This window comes from Kogia breviceps, chromosome 11 (assembly GCF_026419965.1).
Source record: "Kogia breviceps isolate mKogBre1 chromosome 11, mKogBre1 haplotype 1, whole genome shotgun sequence".
Lineage (NCBI taxonomy): Eukaryota > Metazoa > Chordata > Mammalia > Artiodactyla > Physeteridae > Kogia > Kogia breviceps.
In genome coordinates, this window is record NC_081320.1 from 13,741,662 (window position 1) to 13,758,911 (window position 17,250).

A 17,250-nucleotide genomic window follows, 5' to 3' on the forward strand; every position below is an offset into this window, starting at 1 on the left:
GTAGAGTCATGGTCAAGCAGCGCGCCCCGGGATGGATTCGGTTTCTCCGCGTTTCAGATGTCAAGATGGCTTTCTCATTGCCGTCAGGTTTCTGTCTCTTTCCCCTGTTCTCATTTGAAGCCAGTGCCTTTTTGTTGTTGTTGTTGTTGTTTTGCGGTACGCGGGCCTCTCACCGCTGTGGCCTCTCCCGTTGCGGAGCACAGACTCCGGACGCGCAGGCTCAGCGGCCATGGCTCACGGGCCCAGCCGCTCCGCGGCACGTGGGATCCTCCCGGACCGGGGCATGAACCCGCGTCCCCTGCATCGGCAGGCGGACTCCCAGCCACTGCGCCACCAGGGAAACCCTGAAGCCAGTGCCTTTGATTCTCCTTATCCTACTGGACATCCCAGGAAGAGAAGCCTATTCCTGGTGTCCTCCAGCATAGCTGAGGCCCATCCTTCCTTTCAGATGTTGAGGATGTGGGCTGAGTTAGATGAGCAAAGCCGGAGGAAATACCAGAAGAAGGCGGCTCCTTGTCCTGACCCCAGTCTGTCTGTCTGGCGCCCAGACATCTACTTTGCATCAGTGTCAGAAACATTTGAAAGGAAGGTGGATGACTACAGTCGCGAGTGGGCAGCTCAAGCAGAGGAGAGTTACGAGAAATCGGAGCTCTCGCTGGACAGGTGATGACATTGATTTATTGCACAGCACACGCAGAGTGAGAATCTGCTTCTCAGGCCCTTCCCTGCCCACTCTGGCAGCCTCCTGCGTTCAGGACTCCAGCAAGAAGGAGGGAAGTGAAACAGAGGGCGCCTTGCAGGCCCTGAGGCCTGTGGGACGGATGAGAGCAGGTAGGCAGGAGTGCACCCCCCATCTGGGCCACAGTGGAGAAGAGCGCTCTGCGGGGACAGAGCCCTGCACAGGTGGCCCCTCTCTTGAGTGTGGTGTGGTGGGCACAGTTACGTGAGAATCAGGGAATCTGGTCAGCAGCTGCCAACCCTGTGACCTGGGACAGACCATTCTCTCCCCTGTGACACCACAGCTCAGCCTTCCCTAAGGAGTTTAGTCTGAATATTCCAGCGGTCCTTTGGGTTTTGGGTTTCAAAGCCTCAAGGAAGAAGGACCACATGGAATCCTGAGCTCAGACTTAATTCACAAAGAAATAAAGCAGGAAAAAGAAATCTCGTGGCCTAGGCAAGTGGGAAGCCAGGCATGGACCAGCACTGAGCCACAGAGGGTCAGTGAGTTAAAACATCAAAACTGCCCCCAGGGAATGCCTGCTGGGGCGTCGGCCTCGGAGCAGTCATCCAGGGATCCTCCCCACTCAGCTCACTAAGCCTGGCCTGCAGAGCCGGAAGCCTGAGATCATCCGCTGTAGCCTGGCTGCTCGTCCTGCACCCCAGGAAACCCAGCCAGGTGCCCGGAGAGGCTGAGGATCCAGGGAGTAGGACTGCAGCAGGGGCACGAGCAAAGAAAAACACCTGGGCGGAGGGCCTGGAGGGGAGAGACAGGGCTCTTACTTTTTATCCTTTGAAGTACTTTCTCCAACCAGGCCTCAGAGATTCGAAGATGGAGTAAATCATGCCGGGTTGTGATTTAGCTACCAGCCGGGCTTTCCCTAAAAGAGCAAGACCCTGCTCCCCAGCGCCCCTCACCTGCCTCCCTACAGCTCAGGATGCTGCCCTTTACCTTCAGAAGGACCATGTGGGTCCTCCCTCCGGCTGTGCCGCATCAGGAGCGGGACGAGCTTGGCCCTGGCGAGCAGCACGTGGGTTCAGAGGGCCGAGACAGGGAGGCAGCGTATGCTTCAGTGGCTCTCACGGGGGACCTGTTAGCAAGCAGCAAGCTCTGGGTGCAACTCCAAATTTCTGGAGGCATTTGAAGGTTTCTCCTGTCAGGAATACTGGTAGGCACTCAAACCTCACTGGTTTGAAGTAATAGGGAGAGAAGACACATCAGGTCAGCAGAAAGTCTGACTTTTGAGAAGAACTTGCATAGAAATGTAGTTTTATTACCTTCCTCTGTGTTCAAACGTAATGTCCCATTTAGTCTCTGTTTGTTGAGCCGCTTCCTTGTCCTGTGTTCTGGGGTAATACAGTGTTCCTTGGCTGTTCTAAAAGGGCTGGCATTCATAGGAAGAAGGGTTAGTGAATTACAAAATTGTAGAGTGTGCACATTTCCGATGTGGCCTGTAGCCATTTGCGGTAATTAAGAAAGTAAGCACCCCCTTCCCACCTCCCCCCTCATATCCCCATAATTGCTCAGTGAACCTCTTCCTCGTTTGTACAGAGGGAGGTTTAAGTCCTCTTCAAGCTGTCACAACTAGTGGGCAAAAAAGAATTAACAAAGGGAAACGTGAATAGTGAGCTCACTAGTTCCATGACATTCTCAGGGTGAACGTACGTGAACAGTCGAGCATGGACATCTAGAGCTCCAGCTACCCAGCTGGGCTCTGTGCTGTGTCATTTAGGACTTTTCAGGGTCACTGGCCGGAATTTAAGGCTTAGAAGGACCATTTGCTTAGGAAAACACAAGCCCAGAAAGAGGGAGAGGTAACAGGTCCACGTACCCTGCTTGCGGGTGGCATCGACAGCTCCTCACGGGCAGGCGGTGTCTGTGCCCCTGACTCCGGCTGTCCCCCGCCCCATCTCCAGGTTGAGGACTCTTCTGCAGCTGAAGTGGCAGCGCTCGCTGTGTGACCCGGGAGAGGCCGTGGGCCTGCTGGCCGCACAGAGCATCGGGGAGCCCTCCACCCAGATGACCCTGAACACCTTCCACTTTGCCGGCAGAGGCGAGATGAACGTCACCTTGGGCATTCCCAGGTGGGGGACTGCAAGGGTGCAGGGGCTGGGTCTGTCCTAGCCCGCTCCTGGGGAGGAAGTCATTTCATTAGAGAGAGAGAGAGTGTGGGGGGGGTGGGGGGGGTGGGGGGGGGCAGGATCTCATCAAAGTGCAGGGGTCAGGGTTGGAATTTCCAGAGCCCTCTTAGCATCTCCATTTATCTCTCCACCAACTCCTGTATCCAAGTTACCTGGGATGCTTGTGAAACTACATACTCCCGGGGTCAGGCTGTCTGGTTGCCCACCTTCGGGGGCACCACTCACCTAGAACACGACGCAGAGGGGCCCTGGCCCTTCGGGTAAAAGTATGCACCTTGCAGGATGACAGCCGCTGGGTGAGAGGGAAGAACAGAGATCAGGCTCAGCTGCCCGGCCCGGCTACTTTTTAGCAGAGTGACTCAGGCTCCTCAGCTTCCTGTGGGAGGGAGGGGGACGGGCTGCACCGTGCAGTCGGGCCGTGCAGGCTGACTGAGCCATGGCCCGAGGTCTAGCCGCGGTCCCTGTGCCTAGTGGGAGCGCCGCAGACGCCGCTTCCCTTCCCTGCGTCTCTTATTCGTTCAGTAAGCACCCGCGCTGTAACGCGAGGCACAGGTGATAGGAAAACAGGAAGAAGACACAGGCCTGTCCTTGAGGAGCTTGTGCTCCAGTGGAGGAAGCTGACAGAAGAGTCCCTTGCTGTCACGCACGGGGCCAGAGCTGGGACTCCCCGATCGGCACATCTCCCCCGCGAGACCCTGTGGTCTCTCGCAGATCCCGAAAGAAGTGTGACATCTTTACGAGAAAGGCCTCGCCAAAATAGAGACTCCGGGTGCCTCTTACGATCAGATGTGCCCTTGTTCTGTGACAGATTGAGGGAGATTCTCATGGTGGCCAGCGCCAACATCAAGACGCCCATGATGAGCGTGCCTGTGTTCAACACCAAGAAAGCGCTGAAGAAAGTGAAAAGCCTGAAGAAGCAGCTCACCAGGGTGTGCCTCGGGGAGGTAATTGTCTCCCTGGGAGCCAGTGCAGGCTGGCTGCGGGCATTTTCCTGCACCCTCCCATCCATCCTCCCAACTAGTCTCCTCCCATCCGGGCAGAACAGCCTTTGTCAGCTGTTCAGACCCTGGCTCAGACCCCACCCAGTGAGAGGGAGGCCTTCTCTGCCAGGTGCTAAGCAGGGATGGATCAGGAAGCTTTCAAGGTACTCACTGGTCTGCCGCATTCTTCCATGCCTTAAGAATAAGGACACTTTCTGGGTCAGCTTACCAGACCCGCTGGAGCCTGCCGCCTACAGCCTCAGGCCATTCTCTGGAGGTGTGCCTACAGGGTGGGCGGGTCTCTCACACACATACACACACATACACACCCCCCCACCCGCGAGGGATCTACACCAGCAGAGCTTGTTGGAGTTTCTCTGGGATTTTGGCCTGTGGTCCCAGCCCCGTTCCTGCAAACGCTCAGTTTTCCCATAACCCACTTGTAATGCTCAGTCCCAGGCTTTGGGCAGATTGGTTTCTGCCTGTCAATCTGGTTCTAGGTGTTGGAGAAAATTGATGTCCAGGAGTCCTTCTCTACGGGGGAGAAACAGAACAAGTTCCGGGTGTACCAGCTGCGGTTTCAGTTCCTGCCACACGCGTACTACCAGCAGGAAAAGTGCCTGAGACCCGAGGACATCCTGCATTTCATGGAAACAAGGTCAGGACTCAGGCCGTGCTTACTGCTTGACTTTGTCATGGACCTTGAGGGCTTCTGGCCACAGGACTCCCGGAGACTGGGTGCTTTTGCCCAAATGATTCCTTTAAAGGAGGTGTTTAGAAAAAGAACTGGTCCTGCAGCCTAATCTGGCTTGTGGGTGTGACTGCATTAACTACATTCCCATCTCTGCCCCCTGTTTTTCCTCTCTGGCCTATGAGTCTTAATGTACTCGGGTTTGGAGGCTTTAAGATGGAGGAGTTCGTGTACCATAAAGAGAACAGAGCCCCGCAGCAGTGGCGCTGCTGTGATGTCAGACCAGCACGTGGTGTTAATTTCTGTCATGATGTGGTTCCTGATACATTTGTGTTCTGTTAGGAAGGAGCAGTGTACTGACAGCATGCTGCTCTTAAACACGGGTCTATAACTGGGGTTACCTTCAGCTTCTTAGAGAAATTCTGGTTCCCTTCTGGTGGGGAGAAGGGACATCCATCTTCTCTCCAGTTCGAGTCACTGCTGGACATTGGAAAGCACGGGCCACAGTGCTGAGAGCACACGAGCAGGAAGGTGGTCATACTGGGGCTGGGGAAGCCAGGAAGAGCCGGCGAAGCGCTTCTGACTGGCCCCCTGACCCCGGATCGTGGTGCGCGCACTCAGATGCCTGCGGGGCCGGCAGGTGAGAAGGCCGGTGAGGCAGGTGGGGGGCCCCCATCCGGCTGGAGAGCGCACCACCGGCCTCAAGCGGGCGGGGATGTGGGCCAGGGTGGCCAGACCTTCTGATTCAGAAAAATAATAAGAAGAAAACCGCCTCTCTTTTCTCTTTCTTTGGCTGTTTGCTTGCTTTTACTTTTTATAGATAAATCTTCTCTAATTTGTAAGCATTGGCAACTAATCCATATCTTTTTAAAAGCCTGGTGAGGGGACTTCCTGGTGGTCCAGTGGTTAAGACTCTCCACTTCCAATGCAGGGGCCACAGGTTCGATCCCTGGTCAGCGAACTAAGATCCCACATGCCACACAGCACAGCCAAAAAACTAACTAACTAAATTAATTTTTTTTTTAAAAAAAAAAAGCCTGGTGAGGCTGAAATAGATCCCATATGTCAGCAGGATTTGGCCACGGACCACTAACCACTGTCTTCAGTCTAGAACGGCCCTCAGGTTTTCCGGAGCTGCTTGGAAGTAGAGAGCTGATGGCAGAGTCGAGGCAGGACGTCCGCGCACTCAGTCATCCCACAAATATTTACTGAGTGATGCCCACTCACAGGCTAGGCCCCCAGTGCAGCTGGGAGGGAGTGACTGTCCTGCCATGGGCCCTGTTCTGCCCTCACCTGAAGATGTGGACTGGCTTCAGCCTGGCCCCCTAAGCAGGTGGCGTGTAGCATGGCGGGTGTTGTGGTAGATGAGCTTGAGTGTGATCTCAGCCCTTTGGACGGGGGAGCTTGCTGGGCCTCGGAAGCACCTGTGTCACTTTTCGCCGGGGTGGAGGAGGCTCGTTTTATCGGGCAGGCCCAGTGCCCTCGGGGTGCTGGGTCACATCGCAGGAGACCTGTCTGTGCCCCAGCTGCCGGCTCCGTTAATTAACCGGGAGGAACATCACTCCCAGGCGTGCAGCTGTTTGTGCTGGCCAGGCGGCCCTTTTCTGAGAAATAGGAATTCGGATCACGTGGCCTCCCGAGAATTACCAAGAGCAGGCGGGGGTCTGCGATCTGCCCCATTTCTGTGCATCTCAGGTGTAGGCCTGCCAAGCAGGTAGGTCGCCTGAGGCGTGCCCCAGGCTGTGCTCAAGAGTTCTTTCTCTTTACATTGCCTTGGGGAATTGAAAATTCATCACTTTTAAAAAATTTCTTCTCGGTAAGGAAGAGCCCTGGCTTCTTCCCAGTGGTGAAAGACTTACTTAGTCAGCTCCTTCTTTGTATTTGGCTTGTGCCCTTGAAAAGCTGTGATGAACAAAGCCACGTGCGGTCACGCTTGGTGGAGCTGCCCTGTGACTTGGGCAGGGGGGCCCGAGAGGGAGCAGCACGTGGAAGGGGTTGTGGTCTGGCTGCCTTTACCAGGCCTGGGCAGCGAAGCAGCCTCACGCAGGCCCCCTGGAGACCACAGGGCGATGGGGGTGTGCCTTCAGAAGAGGGGACACACACACACACCCTCCCCCGCCGCCGCCGGGAGCGTTTTCTTTTTCCTTTCTCCCTTCCTTTTCCCCTCCCTCCCCTCTCATCTCCACCCCCCTTTTCTCTCTCTTCCCTTTTTCCCTCCCTTTCTTCCCTTCTTCTGTCCCAGCTGTGGGATCTTGAGACTCTTTTGACACAGATTGGAGAAAAAAAAAAATAGAGATACAGAGGCGCCTCCCTAGATGGAGGTACCTAAGCCGTGAAGCTCCCCTCAGTCTCTGTCCGGGCGCCCATCCCTCTGGATATGTGTGTAAATGATCTGGAAGGTGGGCCGGGGTGCTGAGGTGGCAGGAGTACCCCGCTAGGAGGCAGGGGTGTGAGTTCCAGCCTCCCGTCCCCAGCCATGTAACACCGAGCCGGCAGTCTGTCTGCGGCGAGAGCTTCTGTGAGTCTGACTCTGCAAACAGCAGGTGGTGGAGCTGTTGGCAGGCACTTTCGGAAACAGCTGAGGGTCATGTTCCCTGCTGGTAATTATTTATATGGGACGGAGGTTTCTCTGCAGCTGCCCCCCTCCGGTCCCTCCTCAGTTGCCACATTCTGACAAACAGCACGACCTTCACCCACCAATCACTGTGGGCCTCCGGTTTCCTGGCTCTGGGCAAGATCACAGAAGGGCAGACTCTCTGCACCCCCGGGAGAACTTCTGGCACACAGGTGACATGCCTGCCACTTACCGTTCAGGGGGTTATTCTCCTTTGCCACCTTCTGTCACGTTCTGCACTGGTCCTGTTCATCAGAAGAGGCAGGCGGGGTAGAAAGGATTTGTACCGGGGGTGGGGGGTGGGGGGCGATTAGGGAAGGTCTCTTGGGGGGTTCCATCTGCGCTTAGACCCCACTGTGGGCGTGGGCACGGCTCCAGCAGGTCGATGGGAGGCTGGGGAAATTGATGGCGGCACACGTGGCCCGGACAGAAGCCCCACGAGGCACGTGCAGGGGTGGGAGCAGGTGGGGGATTGGGGTTGAGGCCAGTTGCGAGGAGTGAAGTGCTGGTGGGGGAGCCTCAGAGGGGTGATGTCACCTGAAGGGACAGGCCGGGCGCCAGCCCCACAGCAGAGGGCGGCGACAGGCAGCTTCCGTGTGCGGCGGCAGCCCAGCTTCACGCCCCGTCCGTGTCATTTCGCGCCCTGCAGTCCGCGCTGCAGGCTCAGGCGTGGGGGCAGGGGCAGTCCCAACGCTTACAGATGGGGTCAAGGCCCTCGTCTGTCTCCGTCTCCAGACTCTGGCAGAACAGAGACTTGAACCAGAGCCTGTCCTTTCGGAAACATCTCTTCCGCCCCCTCCTCCCGGGTGGACCGTATCTTTCTAAAGTCAAGCCAGGCTTCCCCCCTGCCTGGCCCTCTGGTCCCCGTCCACAGCACCTGGTGACCAGGCTCTTCCTTGGATCGGCGACGAGGAGGCTTTTTTCTGCCAAGGGTAGAAACTCAGCCAAAAACTCTGTACAACTTTAAAACGTTGGGGGGAAGAAAAATAGTGGGGAGGGAGAGTAGCAGTCTTTTGTTTTTAATGAACAGAATAGTCAACATCTGACCTGCCTGCTTCTCCAGTTAAAGCTCTAAGTGCCTGTCTTTTCATCCTTGCTTTGCCCTCAGGGTTGTTACATGGTGGGCCCATCGTAGGCTCTTGGAGAACACAGGAGGGCTGGCTGGGCAGATGAGGAACTGATACTTTATATAATTAAAAGAAGGCTGTTTGATGTGCTGCTATGGCCTGATGCAGAAGACAGGCAAGAAGTTATATGAAGAAAGGAGCAGGGGGCGGGAGACAGGGTGAGGCCCAGAGGAAGCAATAAATAGACAACTGAGGAGGAAGGGCCCAGGGGCCAGGAAAGGTCCTCTGGGCTCTGCCTCAAGTTGGTCCTTTTAAATTGGTCTCGTTCTAACCTGTCGACATGATTTACTGCCACAAAGTAAGTTATCACCACCTTGGAGATCGCGATAAGCTCCTCCACATCTTAGTTCTCTCATCAAATTGTCGGGGGTCCCACACCGAGGAGACAGGAGTTGCCAGGCCCGAACAGTGCCACTTCCTGGAGATGCGGTAGGCGGCAGGCTGGGGGCGGCCCTCGTCCCGGCCTGGACTCCCCTCTCCCGCTGTAGGCCCTGCCACCCTAGTTAGACGGCCACCACACCCCACCAAAAACTGTCACTTACTGAGCAGCCAGCCTGCCAAGGCCCCATGACAGGTATCGGATGTGGGGTTGTTTCTAATCCCTAAAGCGAGACTGCGTGGTATCTATTAATACCCGCGTTTCCCGGACGAGAGAGGTAAAGCGTGGTAGACCATCTGTGGTGATCGAGGCCTCGCACCCTGGGAGTGGCAGGGCACGTATTCAGTCCAGGCCTATTGGGTGTGGAGCAGTGTTCCTTCCGATGCGCCATATACCACCCAGAAACAGCAGGAGGGGGGAAAGTGAGCTGAAGGGAGAGGCAGGGTCTCCGTCTCCCGTAGAAGACCCCAACATCACCTCAGGTGGGTGTGAGATCCTTAGAGCGTCCTGTCCCCACGGTGAGGGGAGAATGGAGGTGCTGGTACTGAACGGGGCTGCGTGGCTTTCTTCTCGTTTCAGATTCTTTAAAATTCTGATGGAGTCCATCAGAAAGAAGAATAGTAAAGCATCAGCTTTCAGAAGCGTAAACACGCGGAGAGCCACCCAGCGGGATCTAGACAACGCAGGCGAGTCGGAGAGGAGTCGGGTGAGCGAGTCCCCTGAGGGCCCCTTGGGGAGGGTCCAGGGCTGGGAAGCACATCGGGTGGCGGCTCACCGAGTCAGTTCCCCTAGGACGGCTCTGTGACCATCCGCGGTGCTCCTCGAGCCCCCTCCTGCTGTTGGCCCATCTCTCCACTTACCTTAGCATTTATCCACGGTTCTGAGAGAGCCGGAAAGCAACATTTCCTTCTGGAGTGTGGCGGGCCACGTCGGGCAGCACAGTCTGCCTGGCCCTGGGTGAGGGCCCCAGGTCATCCATCTCTCTGCTCTCAGGGACCCCTCTGTCGGTGATTTTTTTTTCTCCTGAGGTTAGACTCAGAGTAATGGTACCCACCGAGGTCTTGGAAGTTCTTTTTCTGGTTTCGTTCACTCTGCCTTTGACTTACGTAGGCCAGATGAATTGAGGCCCACGGAGTACTAGGCAAGGACCAGAGAGGCATTTTGAAGCTGGGAGGTTGGGCTACAGTGACAAAAAAGGATAGAGCCAGGGAAAAACCACTGGAGGCCAAACAGTCCAGGAATGATGGCACCTCATCTGCCAAGAGGCCCAGGAGCGGTGTGGGGCAGGTCCCGGGGTGTCATCTGAGCCGGCAGTTGGTAGGGCTGTGCTGTGCTTGGACAGGGCCACAACGAAGACTGGTCCTGTCCCTTCCCGGCTCGGTGACCTCAGCTATGTCACCTCCTCTCTCTGGGCCTGTCTCCTCATCCCTAAAATGAGGGCCTGGCCTACCTAGACAGAGAGAGTGCCAGGTCTCCTGCCCCGGGGTCTACCAGTTGGCTAACTCAAGCACAGGGGTGGGCACGGGGTGTCTTTGAAAGGCTGCCCAGTCTTAATTCTCAAATCACCCAGAAGGAGACTATAGGGAACTAGGGGCCAAGGCCAGGAGAAAGGTATAAATATTTGGCTTTTAAAATACCAAGATAACTCTTTGTCTTCATCTCCACCCATAACAATACTTGGAATAACACTAGCACCATCTTCTTTTAATGACTTGAAAAGCCTTGGCACTTTCTTTCTTTTTTAAATTTTTTTATTTTTTTTTAAATGCAAGATTTTGCGAGTGGTACGTGTAAAGATGTAGGGTGTAAAGATGTAGGGTGCAGAGAAGGAAGCGTGGAATCCGGGGGTGGGTAGGGGGGTGGGAGGTAGCTAGATGGATAGTTGGGAAGGTGATAGGTGGCTGAACAATGAGTGGATGGGTGGGTGGGCTGGTGGGTGGCTGGGTGAGTAAGGAGAAAGGCAGGTGGGTGGGCGAGTGTGGTGGGTGGAGAGATGGATTCACCAAGCACTGGGTATTAGAGCTCGTCTTTCTCTTTCTTGTCCCCAAACCCCAGGGAGAGCAGGAAGGCGACGAGGAAGAGGAGGGGCACGTTGTGGACGCCGAAGCTGAGGAGGGAGACGCTGATGCTTCAGACGCCAAACGCAAGGAGAAACAAGAGGAGGAGGTGAGGGGACTCTGAGGTGACACCTTTGTCACAGATGAGGGGCTCACCCCCTGGTGCATGAGGCCACGCCTCTGTGTCGTGCTGGAACCATCAGGAGCCTTGAAGCAAGGCAGTCTGCCCAGCGCACCCGTCGATTGAGAAGGCGGTGTTCATGCGGAGGCAGGTGGGCAAGGGCTGGCTGTCCCCGCCTCTGAATCAGATTCGAGGACCCAGAGGCCTTTGGCAGGGAGAGGAAATCAGGCCACCTCCTCTCTTTGCCATGAAAATACCTCCTTCTCCTGCCCATTACTGGTCCTCCACTGCCATGATTGCTGCCAGGACAGAGGGCAGTGGGGCAGGGCTGAGCGGCTTCACGGGTGAGAGAGCTAGAGGCGGGGGTGGGGGTGGGGTTCAGCTCCGAGGAGGGGGCCCTGGGGCTGAGGGGCTGAGAGGCTGGCATCCCCAGTGGAAGAGAGGAGGACGGCGGCCGGGCCGACGGAGCAGGCGGGGCCGGGGTCAGCCAGCAGCTGAGGCCTCTGCAGGGGCGCCTGTTGTGCAGGCCAAGTCCAAACGGCTGGTGGGGCCCGAGTGACGCGGCCTGCGCTCCCCCTCACCCCTGCCAGGTCGATTACGAGAGTGAGGAGGAGGAGGACGAGGACGCCGAGGACCTGCAGGAGGAAGGGACCGCCCTTGGGGAAGGCATTCCCCAGGCGCAGGCGCAGGAGGAGGAGGGGGGCTCAGGCCCCGAGGAGGACTCGCTCCCCGCCGCCCCCCTGACGCAGCCGTGGAAGCCCACCCGCAGCCGGGAGCCCCAGGGCGCCGAGGAGGTGGAGCGCCGGGTGCGGGCCGTGCGCGAGTGCCACCCGTTCGTAGAGGACTACCAGTACGACACCCAGGGCGGCCTGTGGTGCCAGGTCAGTGCCGGGGCGGCCGCCGGCTGCTCTCGTCTCCACCCCAGGTCCCTTCAAGAGGCTGGTGACAGCTGCGCACCTGCCGCCCCTGGTCATGGCCTCGCCCGTCTGACTTTCACACCCTCGTGGGCCAGTCCTCTCGCTGCGCGGGGATCTGAGCCGCCAGACCCTACGGGTGCTTTCACGTTGTACTTCAGGCCTCGGCACAACACGCGTGTTAACGTGTATCGGTTGTCATGGAGACCGGCAGAGGCACTTCACTCCTCACACCGTCTGTGTTCCGGGTCCGCAACTTCAGCATTGCAGTGTTCCCTGAGAGACTCGGTGGCTTGGATGCCTGGACGTCTGCACACAGACTGGCTTTTTAGTCCTTTCCTTCGGTCCGATTCATTGGTTCTTAGGTGGTAGCGTGGGTACGAAGCCCTGACCGGGGTTGCACACACGAAAGGACACGTGTTGTGCTTTGTGGTGACCGAAAGGATATCAAGGGTGGTGTGAGTGGATGTGATTTTCACCGTTCTCACCGACATCCGTGAAAACGTTGCTCTGCTGTTTTCTCCTCAGCCTGTGTGACTGGAGGTGGCTGCCGTGTGACCGCGGAGGCACCCAGCGTTCACAGGCCCGGCCCGCCACACACACGGCCCAGTACGGCCGCGGTGTTCCCTAGTGGGGCTCCGGAGGCGTCTCCCGGGGAGCCCGGGCGGTGGGTCCGGGGTGGCCCTCTCCCCGGCCCCAGCTCTCCCTCCTCTTGCAGGTGACAGTGAAACTCCCTCTCATCAAGGTCAACTTTGACATGAGCTCCCTGGTAGTGTCCCTGGCCCAAGGCGCCGTCGTCTACGCGACCAAGGGCATCACGAGGTGCCTCCTGAACGAAACCACCAACAGTAAGAACGAGAAGGAGCTCGTCTTAAACACAGAAGGCATCAACCTCCCGGAGCTGTTCAAGTACGCCGAGGTGCGTGGCCCCGCTCCCTCCTGGGCCGTTCGTGCTCCCAGCCCCGGGTCCCCAAACCGAGTCTGCACCTCCCGGGCCACCTCTCGGGGATCCCCGATGCACGTGAGCCTGGTGAGGCTTGCAGTATGGAACCGGCTTAACTTTACGGAACCCAGAGTTTCCCAAGTCACTTTGAGTACAGTTTCTTCTCCTTGAAATTAAAACCTTCCCGAAGTAGACTCGTAAGAAGTCGTTTTCTGAGTCGCTGGCCTGGGGGCTGCTCACTTTACCGGGTGAAGGAGGCCCCGGGTGCGGAGGAGGCCCGTGCACCCTGTTCCGCCTGCTCCCCCGCCCTCTCTGGACTCTCTCCTGCTTCCCTCCCCCCGCTTTACTGGGCCTCCCAGAACCTTCCGAGGTGCTCTCGACCCGTGGGCGTGAGTTTTCCCCACAGAATTCTGAGTTGCCGGGACCAGCTCGCTCTTCCCTAGTCCGCGCGCACCAAGCTGGCGAGGCTCTCCGGCCTCACATGCCCCTCCCCGCCCCGCCCCCCGCCCCTGCACAGCACTGCCCCACGAAGGCCCCTTCTGCCCGGGAGCCTCTCACAGGCTGCTTTCCCCGAGGACGGAGCAGGCAGGGCTCATGCCTCCCGAGAGCCAGCCACTGACAGGCCAAGCTCCGTGTCGTGCTCGTGGGATTTGTCCAGACGAGGCCAGGCAGGCCACCAGGGTCTCTGCTGTTGCCTCTGGGGGTGACCTGCCACAGTGCAGAGCCACCGTGGGCCCCCCCGGGGCAGCCGACCTGGAGCCCCAGGCCCCTGATGGGGCCCGGCTGACCCGCATGCAGCGGGCCCAGCCCGGCTCCCCGTGCCTGGGGGAGGTGTTTGGGTTTCTGCTGGGGAACTTGCCTCGCCTACCAGGGGAAGCCTCCATCCTAGGAAACAGGTCTCTCTGTTAAATAGACAGACACCTTTCTTCCTGTTGACTGTGAAGTGGGTACCAAGTCATCCTCTAGCCCTGGTGATGATGAGACAGACCTTGGGGCCCGGCCAGCGTGCTGTTGGCAGCTCTGCCTACACTGTTTCCTTTGGCTAATCCTGGGCCACCTCGTGACCACTTTGTCATCAGCTGCGCTTGAGCGCCAGCCAAGGAGGGGGGGCCGCCTGGGCTGGGTGTGTCCGCCGGAAGGGGCAGGAGGCCAGGCCCTCCAGACCAACCCCTCCCGCCTCCCCCAGGTCCTGGATTTGCGCCGCCTCTATTCCAATGACATCCATGCCATGGCCAGCACGTACGGCATCGAGGCTGCGCTGCGGGTGATCGAGAAGGAGATCAAGGATGTGTTCGCCGTGTACGGTAAGAGGGGCTTGGGTGGCGCTCGGGAGGTCCCGGGGTGTCAATCCAGCTCCACAGGGAACTGAAATAGGGGAACGGTGAGCATGGAACCCGGAGGGGATCCTCAGAGCCACTGCGGAGAGGGAGTCCCTTGTGGGTCCGTCTTGTCAGTCCCGTCCCCGAGGCCTCCTAGCGTGTTTCTCATCTGCTGGCCTCTGAGGGAGAGTCTGCTTCCTCATCCTGCCTTCAGGGTTTCAGTTCCCAAGTGCAAACAGTGCTTTAGGGTCTCGTGTCCTGCAAGGCTGCTTCCCGCGCTGCTGGATGGAAGTGGAGAGAGATGTAGTAATGGTGACCGGGGAGGGAGGGCTGCCCGCCGAGGTTGGGGCTTAGGGAGCTGAGTGAGTAGGTGACGGAGCTGGAGGGGGGCACCCTTGTGTCAGGTGATGCTGCTCCCACCGTCCCCTCGTCACTGCTTAACCCTCGCTTCGGTGGCCGCCCATGTGACAGGCATCGCCGTCGACCCCCGCCATCTCTCCCTGGTCGCTGACTACATGTGCTTCGAGGGTGTTTACAAGCCACTGAACCGCTTTGGGATCCGGTCGAACTCCTCCCCACTGCAGCAGATGACGTTTGAGACCAGCTTCCAGTTTCTGAAGCAGGCCACCATGATGGGTCAGTCGTGGGCAGGTGCCCTTGGCCTCCCCTCTCCTGAGTCTGCTCTGGGCATACGGGCTCATCCCTCAGGCACCTCTCCACACGCCTCGCATGCAGGGGAGATCTTGGTACCTCACTGCGGGAAGCAGCTGGCAGGGGCGGGCAGCAGATGGGAGAGCTGCCTCTGCCTTTTGGAGGAGAGGGAGAGGGTCTTCCTCTCTTTGAAACGCAGGAGCAGCGCGGCCCCTCGTTCCCATCAGACCCCGAGCCTCAGCACCACCCCTTGTGGCCTCGGAGGTGCCCCACCCGCCCGGCCTCAGTGTTGAGTGCCGCCCCCCATCGCCTTCCACCACCCCCGACTTCTCCCTCAGCCACCTAACGAGCACTCTTGTGTCTCTCCCAGGATCCCACGATGAGCTGAGGTCCCCGTCAGCCTGCCTCGTGGTCGGGAAGGTCGTCAAGGGCGGGACGGGCCTCTTCGAGCTCAAGCAGCCCCTGAGATAGCAGCCCCTGGGCCCTGGCCACCTGGCCTGCCCGTCACAGGAGAGGACCGGGAGACCGGAGTCCCGGGCAGTTCATGGTGACGGTGCAGAGCCCGGCAGTGACTTCGGGGGGTCCAAAAAGCAGCCGGCCTCTGGGCTGGACCGGCTTCAACTGGAAGGTGGCTGCATTGCTCATCCTTGCCCCTCCCCATCTCAGGATGCGCACGAGGTTCGCCAAGTCCCCGGAGCCCCTCCGAGGCGGCCGGACCTCCCCCTGTGCTGCAGGAGGCCTTGGAGGTGGAACCCCCAGCCCCACCCCGGGGTAGGGGCGCGAGGTCTCGGCGCTGTGGACGGTGACTGCAGGCAGGCTTCCTGCGGGCTCACGGTGCGCAGGAGCACTGCTGCTCCGGGGCCTGCTCCTTCTGGCTGCACCAGCCCCAGGGACAGAGTTCCCAAAGAGTCCCCCGCTAAGGCTGTTTCTCTGGAGCAAGCACAGGATGGTGGCGACCTCTACCCACCCAGCTTCCGTGCCTGGGGCAGAGCCCTGGCCCTGCTGGCATGTGGCTACGTGTCCTTCTGAACCAGATCGGCCCTGAGTCCGGGGCTGGTCTCTTCGGGGCCCCAGCGGCTCACCCCCAGACATAAAACCCTGGATCCCCAGCCAGGCTGTACCGCTTGAGCGAGTTGCCCGGCTGTCTTTCCCTAGCTCTGTTCTCAAGCCAGCACTGGGGCCTGCGTCCCCGTGCAGGCTCTGTCCCATCCGGGGTCATCCGGGCTCCCTTGACCTCTGGGTCAGCAAGCAAGGGGCCCTGGCGTGGACAGAAAAGTCAGAGGACTTGTACCGAGGCTTTGTAAAACCGGAGGCTGTTGCTATTTTTGTCTAATGTTATTCCAACTCAGGCTGAGTAATAAACATCACTGGAACTAGCTGTTGGGAGGAAAAAAGTCTAAAACTGCGGGCTTTTTGGTTTTGTTCTGTGCTCTTTGGTTTGTGGTTTCTACATCTGTGACTTGAGAGCCTGGGACTGGAATTACTCAGCGCAGTCACATCTCGGATTCCTCTTCCTGGTTTTTTGGCAGAGGACGTGGAAGGAGAGCTCAGCCCTGGCAGCCTCCCACTCTGACCCCAGCCTGGCCCTGTGGTGTCCCTCTTCCACAGCCAGCTTCTGGCCCTGGGGCCAGGAGAGCAGGAGCCAGTGGGAAGGAGCTAGCTCTGCGTGTCCGGGCTGCTGGGAAGGGAGGCCTCGCCTGGGGAGATTCACCATACTGCCCCCTCCAGGTACGTGATGACGGGACCCAACCTGTGCGTCCTGTGCCCACGCTGGAGAAAACCTGGCAGAAACAGGGTTCACCTGGGACTTCCCTGGCGGTCCAGTGGTTAGGACTCCGCGCTACCACTGCAGGGGGCGCAGGTTCTCTCCCTGGTTGGGGAACTAAGATCCCGAGTGCTGCACAGCGCGGCCAAAAAAAAAAAAAAAAAGAAGAAGAAGAAGAAATAGGGTTCAACCAGGGCTTGGGTACAGAGGATTATGGACAGCTTCTGAGGGGCGCAGGAAGAAGGGTCAGGATGGAATCCACACCACAGGTGAAGATGTGCTCTCTGGGTGTTAAAGGACCAATTTATAACCTGATGATTTCCACTCATCCTGGACTGTGGGAGAGGGTCTTCAGAGGAGGTCACAAGGTACCCATTGGACAAATAAGCATGCGGTTACTTGGCCCTAGGGCTCAGCATGAGCACTTGAGCGTCATGGCTCAGCCCCACCTGGGAACTGAGGGTGCGGAGGTGAAGAAGCGAGCCCCAGACGTGGGCAGGGCTGAGGTGCTTGCTGAAATCAGACCCCTGACCTGCGTTGGGAGGGGGGTGACGGCCCCCTGCCCTTCCTGCCCGACCATCCGTGCGTGTCCTGGGCAGCTCCGTTCTATGCGTGTTTCTCTCCTGGGAGACCTACCCCTGGTTTGTAAGCAGACATTCCAGGCTTGCATATCTCGGCAGACTAGGACTCCCTTTCTCCCCTATGGGATTTACACGCTTACTTCAGTGCCACTCTTTGTTCAGAAGCCTCTAGGGGTGGCCTCCTTTGCCATTTAAGATGGCATGTCCTTTGGAATATTCTCAGTATTGTAAAGGCTCCTCTCTGAGGGC

The 17,250-nt window shown here is 58.3% G+C and overlaps 1 protein-coding gene across 1 annotated transcript in view; it reads left to right on the plus strand.

Annotated features, from left to right (window-relative positions):
- The window catches only part of POLR1A (RNA polymerase I subunit A), a 75,087-nt gene extending 59,027 nt beyond the window's left edge, over window positions 1-16,060 (plus strand). The window contains exons 24-34 of the mRNA XM_059078358.2: window positions 449-663; window positions 2,635-2,802; window positions 3,668-3,803; window positions 4,340-4,497; window positions 9,230-9,356; window positions 10,706-10,816; window positions 11,419-11,709; window positions 12,461-12,661; window positions 13,872-13,989; window positions 14,476-14,640; window positions 15,026-16,060. Coding sequence (XP_058934341.1) covers window positions 449-663; window positions 2,635-2,802; window positions 3,668-3,803; window positions 4,340-4,497; window positions 9,230-9,356; window positions 10,706-10,816; window positions 11,419-11,709; window positions 12,461-12,661; window positions 13,872-13,989; window positions 14,476-14,640; window positions 15,026-15,126 — 1,791 coding nt within the window. The 3' untranslated portion in view covers window positions 15,127-16,060. The remainder of the gene's footprint in view (window positions 1-448; window positions 664-2,634; window positions 2,803-3,667; window positions 3,804-4,339; window positions 4,498-9,229; window positions 9,357-10,705; window positions 10,817-11,418; window positions 11,710-12,460; window positions 12,662-13,871; window positions 13,990-14,475; window positions 14,641-15,025) is intronic.
- Window positions 16,061-17,250: the final 1,190 nt, after the last annotated feature.